The 12,232-nt window shown below is 44.5% G+C and overlaps 1 protein-coding gene across 1 annotated transcript in view; it reads left to right on the top strand.

Moving 5' to 3' along the window:
* LOC311234740 (VPS10 domain-containing receptor SorCS1-like) overlaps window positions 1–12,232 on the top strand; it is a gene marked incomplete at both ends in the record, with an annotated part of 304,411 nt that overhangs the window by 189,884 nt on the left and 102,295 nt on the right. The window contains 2 exons of the mRNA XM_084321983.1: window positions 2,848–2,966; window positions 5,050–5,139. Coding sequence (XP_084178109.1) covers window positions 2,848–2,966; window positions 5,050–5,139 — 209 coding nt within the window. The remainder of the gene's footprint in view (window positions 1–2,847; window positions 2,967–5,049; window positions 5,140–12,232) is intronic.

Genomic DNA, 12,232 nt, shown 5'->3' with positions numbered 1-12,232 from the left:
AATGCTGACTCTCCGGGAGTCGAGACCGCAGCCTCTTGCATTGGTGACGAGCACAATCTCCGATACGCCACCTGACCGCCCCCGACTTGCAGATTAATTTAACGACGTCTGCATTCCTATTGCTCGTCCTCGTAGGCAGTAGCCTACTTGTACTGTAGGTTTGCAAACGTTTATTATCCATAGCCTAAAAGGTACAGAAATCTATCGGATGTCCATTAATAGCTGCTGCTGTTTTACCATCTAACTGAACTGAGCAACAGCAGCATCAACAACTGTGCACTCTAGGACACAGCTCGAGCGCTCTAGCTCCTGTCGCCTTTATAGTCTTGAGATTTCCCACATTGCTCATTTTGTTTTGCAAATAGAATAATGAATACTGGACATATAGTGACGATTGCACATGACAAATACTTATTATTATTATTATTATTATTATTATTATTATTATTATTATTATTATTATTATTATTATTATTATTATTATTATTATTATTATTATTATTATTATTATTATTATTATTATTATTATTATTATTATTATTATTATTATTATTATTATTATTATTATTATTATTATTATTATTATTATTATTATTATTATTATTATTATTATTATTATTATTATTATTATTATTATTATTATTATTATTATTATTATTATTATTATTATTATTACTATAATTTTGTTCAGAGATCACCCCAAATGTAGCTTTCAGGGGGTCACAAGTGTCAATCAAGAGGTCCCCCGTATTTTGCACACTGGACTGAGCTCTATACTCTAAATCAGGGGTCAGCAACCTTTTTGACATGGAGTGCCTGTTTGAAATATAATTGTAACTAGTGTGCCTCAACAATATCCCATGCATCGTAATTTTTTTTCTCATAATCAGGTATTTTTTATGATAATTTGTACATTATTACATCATTATTGTTATTATTAACAATATTATTATGATGGTTGTATCAACCCTTTCAAACATTTGCCCATTCATTTTTGGACACATCACACACCATCGGTGTGTGTACTGTACGTGTGCTGTCATAGCTCCACCTACAGGTCTAATGGAGAACACCAGGAGAACACCAGGATGTGAATGGAGGGTGAATGTGAGGTATATCGTGTAAATAAGTTTTGATTGATCGCAAGACTACACTGTACATTTTTTTTTTATAATAAATTACCAGAACTTACAAATATTGAGTTCAGTTACTGTGCATTAAGGTTTTCAGTTTTCAATCCATAATAAGTTAAAAACAAACAAATCCTGTGGGAGGATTTCAACAAGATAAATGCGACAACAGTGCAAAATATTTCACTATAATATTTCAAAGCAAAAAAAATAAATATATATATTATAATTTTTTTTTTATAATTTTTTTTTAATGCTGCCCCCTGTGCCAATGAAAATGCCCCCGCATGCCTAGGGTTGCCTACCCCTGCTCTATATACACACAACAGACTTCACTGTGTCAGCGCCAAAGCCGTGGAGCTCTTCTCAATGACAATCACCTTTGATATAGAGCGTTGTGATGCTGCAAAGCTTCCTCAAAGATTGTTTTCATTGTTTGCATTTAATGCATTGCCAATGGGAGACCATGGAACAAAGCATGTTCCCGCCCTCCCTTTAATGTATTGCATGTTTTAGGTTTTGCTGGCTCCAATTATAGTATTCATTATTGAAATAACAGAAAACAAATCACATTACACGTTGCACTTGTGCCAAACTTCATTGTATACCCCTTTGTTTGATTCCAAAGGGTGCAGTAGAGGTAATTGACCTTCCAGTGCACTTACTGTAACTCTCACCCTATTTTCTCTCTCTCTCTCTCTCTCTCTCTCTCTCTCTCTCTCTCTCTCTCTCTCTCTCTCTCTCTCTCTCTCTCTCTCTCTCTCTCTCTCTCTCTCTCTCTCTCTCTCTCTCTCTCTCTCTCTCTACTCACTCATCTCAATTGACTGCATACGATTATGCTAATTCATTTTTCAAGGGCCAGGCAGTGACTTGGTTGTTTTCTTGGCCACAGTGCAGTCAAGGGCACTTCCACAAGGCCTTCAGTGCTAAAGGGGCACATTAACAAAAGGCAATGCTGATTTATTTTGCACATAATCTCACAAACGTCCAAAAATATTCACACATTAATTTAGTTATTGGGAGTAAATAAATATGGGCACCAGTAATGTCATCTGGGACATTGAATCATTGTTACTGTAATTACAGCACCATGGAATGATATGAGGTAGCAGTCCCTATAATACAAGATAATTTCTTGGAGCTGTAACACAACAATGTCCTAGATTACATCACTGGTGGCTATATTCAAACTCTCAATCTCACTAACTGTCAAACCAGAGCTATTTATTACCAGAGTTTGGACAGCAAGGTTTCAAAAGGAGTTCTAGAGTGTCAGAGGCCTATGACTCACTATGATAAGGTGGCCACAACATGGCGTCCATAATATCCAACCTGGCCAAACTCTGGTAATAAAGGGCGCTGTGTCAAACAAAATGCATGTGTGTGAAACTGTTTAGAGTTTTTGGATGTGCGTGAGATTATGTGCAAAATAAATCAACATTGTTTTTTTTTGGTGAAGTGCCCCTTTAATGTCCTGTCTCTGGAGAAAGCGGCTTATTTGTCTGAAGCTACTAACACCATGGGACAGCTTCACCTTTTCTATTAGTAAGAGCAGAAATTGGCCACCCAAGTTTGGCTCTTACTGTATGGCTTGCAACGTGTACTGTTATAAGTACTGTTGATATAAGTAATGCTGATCCTTGATTCAACAGCACTAGAGGTTGTTGTTGTTGTTGTTCTTTTTACATTTGTGTCACGTATTTCATGCTGATTACAGGGTCACACTACATAACGTGCAAACTGCAGAACTGCTCCGATACAAACAAGGGCAAGCCTTTCCCAGGATTTATCATCCCCGATTCCCTGGTGGTTCAGGATGAGTATGTTTTCATCCAGGTGGGTTTTTATTGCAAGGTCTGGCTTCATTAAAAGACAATTAAAAGCTGTAAATCAGCTGCGCTGAATCACATATTAAAGGGGCAGCGCAACCAAAAATGTAAATCATAATATTTACCCCTACCCCCTTACCCGGAGTGCTATCTATCTCCATCCTGATCTTTCGGTGCAATTCGTCTCATTTTGGAGATTTCTGCCGTAGAGATTTCTGCGGTAGAAATATCTGCCGTCACTCCAATACTACAATATTGGAACTTGTAACTGAGGGGTACAATTCCCTGACTGTATTAAATAAGTATGGTATCATTAAACCACTACCGTCTTATGTACATTACTACTGGCCATACAGTACACAGGTATATGCGATGAACACTTCCACAATGACACGGTTCCACACAAATCTTGGTTAGAATAATATTTATTAGCAGCAATAATAGTAGATTACATTACTTTACTTAGAGTCGCGCTTGTAAGGCGAAGAATGTGCGTGAGTAAGTCAAGAGCGTAAGTCCATTATAATATTACGCAGGAGATAATGAATACCACCTGTATCTTAGGAATTATATCTATGGTACACTAGTAGGGCAGCGGGAGATACTAGTAGGGTCCCTCCGGTTGTAGGCCAGCAAGGGGAGAGGATTTGTCGGTAGCAAAGTCTGGGTCAACGAAGAATAGGGAGACTCCAGGTACAGGAGACAGTGCAATAATCTCTTGATCCGCAGACGAATAACAGCTATTCTCCGGCATGCAGCTCCGCATGGAAGAAAGCTAGCCAGCCTCAGGCGTCTTAGAGGCGGGCTCGACGTTGCTCCTCACAGGGTAAATCCCACACAATTGTGGGTGTAGACGATTCTTCGCTCCATCAGCTACAGGACCAAAGCAAATATAATCCAGCCGAAAAGGGCTATGTAGTCGTCGGGTAGGTTATCCAGTGTACATGTCCACACGGTCCTCGTCTAGGGCTCCTCGGATGAAGGCGCCAGGTTAAGCTGCCCAGCCTGGATAAACACACTAGCTGGTATGAGGAAACGTTGGTAATGCTGGTCACTGTAGAACGGTAGCCGCACGATACACTATACATAAATAGACTATTACTGAATTAATAGAATAGGTCGAACTCGACGGTACAGCGTTAAACTCTGATACTTCAGCTATCAATTCGCACGCGGTCTCAATGCTCTATTTGGGGCCAAACGGGCCCTACTTCACCGCACGTTGTATCGTGGGTGAGGCTTCACTTGGGTAACTCGAACTACTTCTGTATTCACCTGCGCCATATTTATACGTTAGGTGAACAAACTAGTATCAGCCTTATTCCTGTCTCGTATTCTTGCGCAGAGCCGTTCATGTCCAGGCATGTCTTTGGCGGTGACTTTGAACTAGACCTTGGGGGTATGGCAGTGGCGCCTAAGGGACCGCTGTCCAATAGGAGAACGAAATATTATGGTCTGTACTAGGTAAAGGGATATTCCGTGTATATGTACAAAGAATACACAAGGGATATCAGACGATATACAAATATTATGCAATATATATCAATTAGTAAATATATATATTCGGTTTAATCTGATCCTTCGTAACAGAACTGAATGGCACTTTCACGTAGGAATTATCTTCTACCGAATGATTGGAGGTGTGTACTTTGGTAGAAAATTGTTCTTACATGAAATTGCTCACAATAAGGTCTGTGAATTATCTTGAGTGCCACAAACCGAGTGCCATTCAAATCCACAGCAGACATCTCTAAAACTAGGTGAATCACACCAAAACTATCTGGATGGAAAGATAGTACTCCAGATAAGCGGGAAACTATGTTAAATTCTTGTACAGACCCTGTTTTTCATTAAGTAAAAGAGGCGATTATGTTCGGCATGGGATGGTATCACATTGCAATCACAGTGTTTTATATACCCATCCTGCCACACCATGCTTTAGCACACAGCCTCGCCATTAGTAACGCACACAGGAGTCATTGTGGTTCGGAGGGTTTTATACACACTGCTATAAATATAAACAATGAAGCTGGTAAACGCATTGATAGAAACCTGATGGATTACTTAATCATGCTGCTTTGGCTTTCTAGGTTCCAATGGGCGGTCAATCTGTCCATTACGTGTCGTACAAAAGAGACACGTTCTACCCGATGAAACTTCCCAAGTACACTCTTCCGAAGGTAATACGGTTGGGAGGACATCACTTACTCCACTATTTACCTGCTAAAAGGTTTAGGTTTCATGATATTGACACACATGACACTTAAGTAGGTCTAGAGGAGTGCACTGCATGCTGAAAATTAGTTGACCAGGACTTCAAGCTCTGTAGTACAAGTGCAGGTGAGTTTAAACGGGGCTACAGGACAGCAAACATTTCATCTACATGCTTTCTTCAGTGCTTCATTATGAGAGAATCAAGTCCTGCATGAATGTGGTGGCAATTATATAGTGTCTAAGCGGGTGTCCGACCCAGAAATAGCATGTGAAAAGCCTACCATGATGATGTCTGTGAAGAGAGATTGCTTCATGGGGCTTCTTCATACATCTATGTTTTTTTTTTTTATTGTTAACGATATTGTAACCAAGTGGAATTTGAAATAGTTTGAGCAAGACATTTGTAGGCTATGTCTGGTTTATTCATATGTCACAATAATTCAGTGCTACATTCATTTCCAACCCTTAACTCATTGGCTGCCAGCTATTAGCCTTATCCTGTGGTAGCTACTGCCAAGCTGTAAACGATGGGAGTTAGTCACCTTGTTTGTAGAGCTAAATCTATATTCTATATTATAGCCATGGATACAATACTATAGTCATTTGACATTGAGTTTCTTCTGGTCAAGATGCAAAAAAGAGATAATTTTTCCATCCATATGTTCCCGTGTTATACCGTGGTGAATATAACGAAGGTTATCCTATAACCCTAGTTATATGATTAGCGTAGCTTTTCTGCTTCGCCTATGGGATACACTCAGCGCCTGTGCGCGTCAACTGAAAACTTCTCACATGCACCTCCCATCTGTCCGACCACGCCCACCTCCGGCCAGCTTATAGCCCAGGTGTGGTTGGTCAACTCCCCCTTCCGAGTCTGAATTTCTTTTTTTGATCCACTTTTTCTCCCCGTTTTTCAAATTTTCTCCCATCCCAGTATTATCCAATTCTTCCCTCCCCTGTCTTGAACGTTGCTAGACTATGCCTCCCACTGGTCGGCTGTAGTGAGGACAGAAGCCTTGCATCACGTGTCCCCTCCGGTACACGAGGAGGCAGCCTGTCGCATCTTTTCACCGCAGCAGCTCGAACTCTCAGTGGCGAGGAGTATCGCGTGGGAGGCTCACGCTGCCCCCGCTACTTCCTGCTTCCACTGCACCGGCATCACCAAACCGACCAGTAGGAGTCGCTGTCCACAACGTCCAATCCCCACCCACCGGCTTTCCCACCCTCTAACACTTGCCAATTGTGTTAGTATGAACGACTGGCCAGCTGGTAGCAACGCCGTCTCCTGCGTTAGTGGCGAGCGCCATGCCCACTGCGCCAGTCAGCCGGCCCCCACAGTCTGAATTTCAACGAAACACAGCCAAGGGTCCCCAGGGCTGCGTGTAATGCAGAAAAGCTACGCTAATCATATAACTAGGGTTATAGGATAACCTTCGTTATATTTCATTAGCTATGCTTTTCTGCTTCGCCTATGGGATAACGGGCGAAGCAGGGCGCGTAACCCCGACAAATGCACCCCCTGAGGTCCCCTTCACGACCATCAGAAAAACATGGGGTGGGGTCCGGCTCCCTCGCGCCTCCTAACGAGGAGCGGAGGGAAGGACGCCAATCATGCGCAGTGGGGCGCAGTTACCCCAAAACAGACAAGGTGAGTAGATCATGCGAAAAACCGCTGTCTACCTCACCATGCACCCCGCCAGCCACCCGGCAGCGGGATGCAGAAGAGGTTCCAGCTCCAAGAGCCGCACTTCTCCTTTACAGAGGCGGGGCCCCCGGCCATGGCCGCGAGACAGAACCCCCCCGAAGGTTCCGATGAGGTCCTCACCCGGATTTATGACAGCGCCCTACCCTCCCCCCCCCCCCCCCCCCCCCAGGGCCACCATGCTCCCTATCGAGCCGAGCGCCGAGAGAGGGAGTGCGCACGTGCTTGACCGATGAGTCACAGAGGGTGCCACGGGGGTCAGCTGTCCGAAACAGCTCCGCCGCGGCCCACCCCCCGGGTTGACCCCCCCCTGTGACGGCAAGCCTGCCCCACCCATTCCCACACCGGAAGCTCCGAGCCAGGCCGCCAGTGAGCCTCCTGGAATGCTGGGGCCTACAGGTGACCAGTACAGCAGAGCATGGCTGACACCTGGTGGACACTAGGTTAAGACCGACCCCGCCCGGCACGGCCAGGATGAGTCCTGTGTCCCCTAACGCAGCTGCCCCCCGTAAAGCAGACAGGGGGTGTGCGTCTTGGCCGTAAGTCAAAGAGGAGCTAGGGGGACTGACCGCCCGAGAGCAGCATTCCACTGGCCCACCCTGTCCCGTTACCCTCTCTTGGGGGTCTCTGGCTGACGAGCCCTCTCACCGAGCCCCCCAGGGGTTACAGGGACCTACAGGCTGACCAATACCTTAGTAAGAGCAGAGCTCGACTGTCAGCCTGGACGAGGGAAAAAACCCTCCTTCCCATCTGTACACATAGAAATCGCTGCTTCTATGCTGTTCCGACAGATCCGGGGGCGTGCCCAGTTCCTTACGGCAGTGTTGAAAAACACCCGGAACCCGGGAGCACTGACCTCTAACTACCAATACGTTAGGCCGTAGGGAGGCAGAATAGGCCCACTACCTCCCCACCGTATTTGGCCGGCACCCCACATTAGGGGGAGTCTGCGAAGTCCGCCACGTGAGATGTGACATAGCCCAGTGGCCGAGGTCCCACATCAATGATTGACCAACCAATTGAAAACTACCTTTTCATTTCAACTTAACAGATTGGAGAACGGGTATCACACTGTGCGCTCAATACACACAGATGTTAAAAACGATCAGAGATGTGGAACTCAGTCTAAAATTCTACTCGTCATCCACCCATATACGAGTCGGGGGAAAAAACAGCACAGTACCACTGTGCGTTCTTCCACCCCATATTTGGGTGACAGGCAGGGCCACAATGCGGGCAGATGTCATCCCCCTTTTCAGCAGAAGGGGGGGCTGTCCAGCAGCCCACCCAAGGATGGGAACCTTCACCATGTCTCAGATCGGGAGACACGTGTGGTATGGGTCTGAACTTCCACCCCCCGCTTTCACAGAAAACGGGGGCAGACCCTGCAACTAGTTCCCATTACTGGGACCGGAAAATCGACATATTTTGCCAACAAAATTCAGAATGAAACCAATTTTGCCTGGCCATCGCAGCTGCGGCACCTGCTTCATCATAGCAGAGCCAGAAACAGCGCGAGACGAAAAAGAGCCTTGAGTAAAAAAACTCGAACCGGGGAAGTGCGCACGCAACTCCCCTGGTTGCCAACGCCAGAGCTAGCAAGGGTCCCCATATATCCGCCGACGGATAGCGGGGAACCCCCTTTATGCAAAAAACAGATATGTAAATACAGACCAGGCGCCAAACACGGCGGCAGGCAATCCTGCCTGGGTCGGACTTCCACGTACACATCACTACATGAGGAACGTAGCGACGTCCCTCCCCAGCTTAACATACACCTGAGTTACACTTGCCACCATGTTTTAAAAAACGCCAGGCACTGCCACGCCAAAAGAGAAGCACCCCCTTAGAGAGCTTTCTCTTTCCAGACAGTATCATATCACAATATGTACGAACAGACTCAGGATCGTATTAACAACATACCACATACATATATATATAAATATATATACATATATGCCTAAAACCACAATTCCCGACGTCGTGCCATAACACGAGTGGGAAGAGTGAACACAGCCCCGCGGCGCTTCACCTCGTCCAAACAGGTGAGGCAGGGTGCGAGCCAGCATGAAATATATTGATTGAAAATCGTATCAACAGATTGCAGAATGGGTACAATGCAGTACGCCTCAATACACACAATTACCAGGGGAATGCAGACCAGGGAAGACATTATAGTCTTCTTACCCCAGCGTATCCCATTTTAAATTTTACCATATAAATATATGTCTAAACATATAACTCCCCGTTTGTCATGAGACACAAGATAGTGAAAGCGGTTTCTAATAATATTGATTGAAAATCGTATTAACAACATACCATATACATATATACATAAATATATATACATATATGCCCAAAACCACAATTCTCCGTTGTCGTGTACATAACACAAGTGGGAAGTGTGGACACACTGTATGGCCACGCTTCACTTTGTTCAAAACAGGTGATATAAGGCGCAAGCCAGCATGATATATTGATTGAACATGAAATCATTGATTGAAAATCGTATTAACAGATTGCAGAATGAGTACAATGCAGCACGCCTCAGTACACACAATTGTTAGGGGAATGCAGACCAGGGAAGACATTATAGTCTCATCCACCCCGCGTACCCCATTTTGAATTTCACCATATATATATATACATATATAAATATATGTCTTAAACATACAATTCCCCGTTGTCGTGAGACGAACACGGGGGGGGGGGGAAACCAAGCCGTTGCTACTCCTTAAGAAGTGCGGTCAGCGGTCACAAGGAAACAACAGAGCACCAAGCCAGTAGAATGTAATGGCTAAGAAGACACAGCAGGAAATGACGGGGGGTCCATTCACTCGAAAGAGAAAGGACACACACCACAGAGTTATACAAGCACAAGCACGCACGTTGATGTACACCTGCTGCTGGTCACGCGCCTCTTTTTCCTTGAATGAAGGCGCCAAGTTCTTCTGGACGGTTCTCCACAAAACAAGTCCAAATGACTCACGTCCCACGGCGGTGTCAGGCTGTCTGCGCCGATGTTTACACGTAGAGATACCCGGTCAGAGCGCACACAAGTCGACACGCGGGTCGCGGGGGCGAATGACTGCCCGTTTGTTTTAACACAAAAACTGCCGGTCCTTTCATAGAGCAGACTCATACTTTTATAAACAAACAAAAATGACACGCAGACACCTCCGTTTCTGTCTCCGTATCGCGTGCTGCTCTCCCTGTACCTGGCGAGGGCTGGACCCAGGGAACCCACCTGTTGTTTGGGATTCCCTCTGACGCGCCTCTCTTGAAGACGCGTCAGCCTGCAATTAACCCTAGCACACCGTGCGGAGGTAAAAAAGCATTGGGAAGGCAGCACGCCAGGGCTCGAAAGCCTTCCATCGACCGCGCCATAGCATACCAGCAGTCCCCCGACGAGGAATTGCCGGTATGCTAGGAAAACTCCATAACGAGCAGCGGTCCCAAGCACTTCCTTTTCCGAAAGCGCCGGGGAAGTCCTGAAAAAAGGACTTTCGGTGGAATATCCTTTCCCCCACCCCCATCCCCTCCTAATAGACAGTCTCCTCCCCACCGCATGTTCTCTCCCCGCCGTATGTATATTTCTCTCCCACCCACCCACCCCCTCCAAATGTACAGTCTCCTCCCCACCGTATGTATATAATTCTCTCCCCACCGTATGTATATTTCTCTCCCACCCACCCACCCCCTCCTAATGTACAGTCCCCTCCCCATCATATGTATATACTCTGTCAGGATCTATGGGTAACAGTACTGTATATTTGAATATCATATATGTCACAAATGTAACAGTACTAAATACCTGTATGTCATGTATGTCCCTATGCCATAAATGTCATGTATGTTGTGTATGTCATAAATGTCACTATGAATTGAAAATGGGGGACCCTGATGTAAACAAGACAAACGTCTTTCTCTGGTCTGCATCCCCTTAACAATTGTGTGTATTGAGCCGTACTGTATTGTACCCATTCTGCAATCGGTTAAATAAAGTTTTCATTCATTCATTCATTCATTCAACTCTCACGCACCTAACTAACTAACAAAATTTCCGTTCCAACTGCCGAAGGCCTGTGAGCACAAACGTTTCGTTGAAACAATGAGGAAGGGGGAGTTGACCAACCACACCTGGGCCCTCATTTATCAATGGTGCGTATGCACAGATATGTGCGTAACCCATGCTAGTCTAGCAACATTCAAGACAGGGGAGGGAAGAATTGGATAATATACGAAATTGGGATGGGAGAAAATTTGAAAAACGGGGAGAAAAAGTGGATCAAAAAAAGAAATTCAGACTCGGAAGGGGGAGTTGACCAACCACACCTGGGCTATAAGCTGGCCGGAGGTGGGCATGGTCGGACAGATGGGAGGTGCATGTGAGAAGTTTTCAGTTGACGCGCACAGGCGCTGAGTGTATCCCATAGGCGAAGCAGAAAAGCTACGCTAATCATATAACTAGGGTTATAGGATAACCTTCGTTATATTCACCATGGTATAACACGGGAACATATGGATGGAAAAATTATCTCTTTTTTGCATCTTGACCAGAAGAAACTCAATGTCAAATGACTATAGTATTGTATCCATGGCTATAATATAGAATATAGATAATTTCTAAGCAAAGTGTGGGACTTATCAATTTGAACGTGTGCTTGACTTTGTGTGTATATATACGCACAGCTCTGACCGTGCGTACCTGGCGCCCAGCGGTAGAATATGGAGACTGGAGACGGACGGCATATGCTTTCATCAGTTTCATGCATTAGTTTCAACGCGGAAATAGGCTTTCGTGCATTAGTTTGACTGACGTGTTCTGTATGACCCCCCGTAATTCATTATAGTTAATTGTAAAATAGTAGTGTAATTATTGTCAAAACCCTATAAATAGCATTTGGAATAATAGGTATTTCTTTCTGAATGAATGCAGCATGGTTTATATATAGCGTTATCGGAATATACGGGGTGTACTGACTGAGCTCCGCGTAACTCAACTCGTTATTTTTTTGCGCATAGATTGCAGAAATACGGGAACGTTTTGATTATATTTAAAATGCTTTGCCATTGTTAAACGAAATAAGTGGAATTTCGAAGCTGTAAGCAGAATACAAGTCATATGAGCACCCACAATATAGTGTTCTTCCCCCTTCCTACTGTATAAGAAAGAATTAAAAACACATTGCAACGAGAACAGAGGTTATTTGTTGAGTTTATGTGTATTACAAAACCCTTGCAATAAATGTGTCTTAAATTAATGAAAAGCATACATGCTCTGGATACAAAGCATATATCGTGTGGGTGATATGACTTGTATTCTGCTTACATAACTTCGAAATTCCACTTATTTC

Source organism: Notolepis coatsorum (assembly GCF_963971535.1).
Source record: "Notolepis coatsorum genome assembly, chromosome: 9".
In the NCBI taxonomy this organism is placed as follows: Eukaryota; Metazoa; Chordata; class Actinopteri; order Aulopiformes; family Paralepididae; genus Notolepis; species Notolepis coatsorum.
This window is presented reverse-complemented; position numbering and strand designations above follow the sequence as displayed.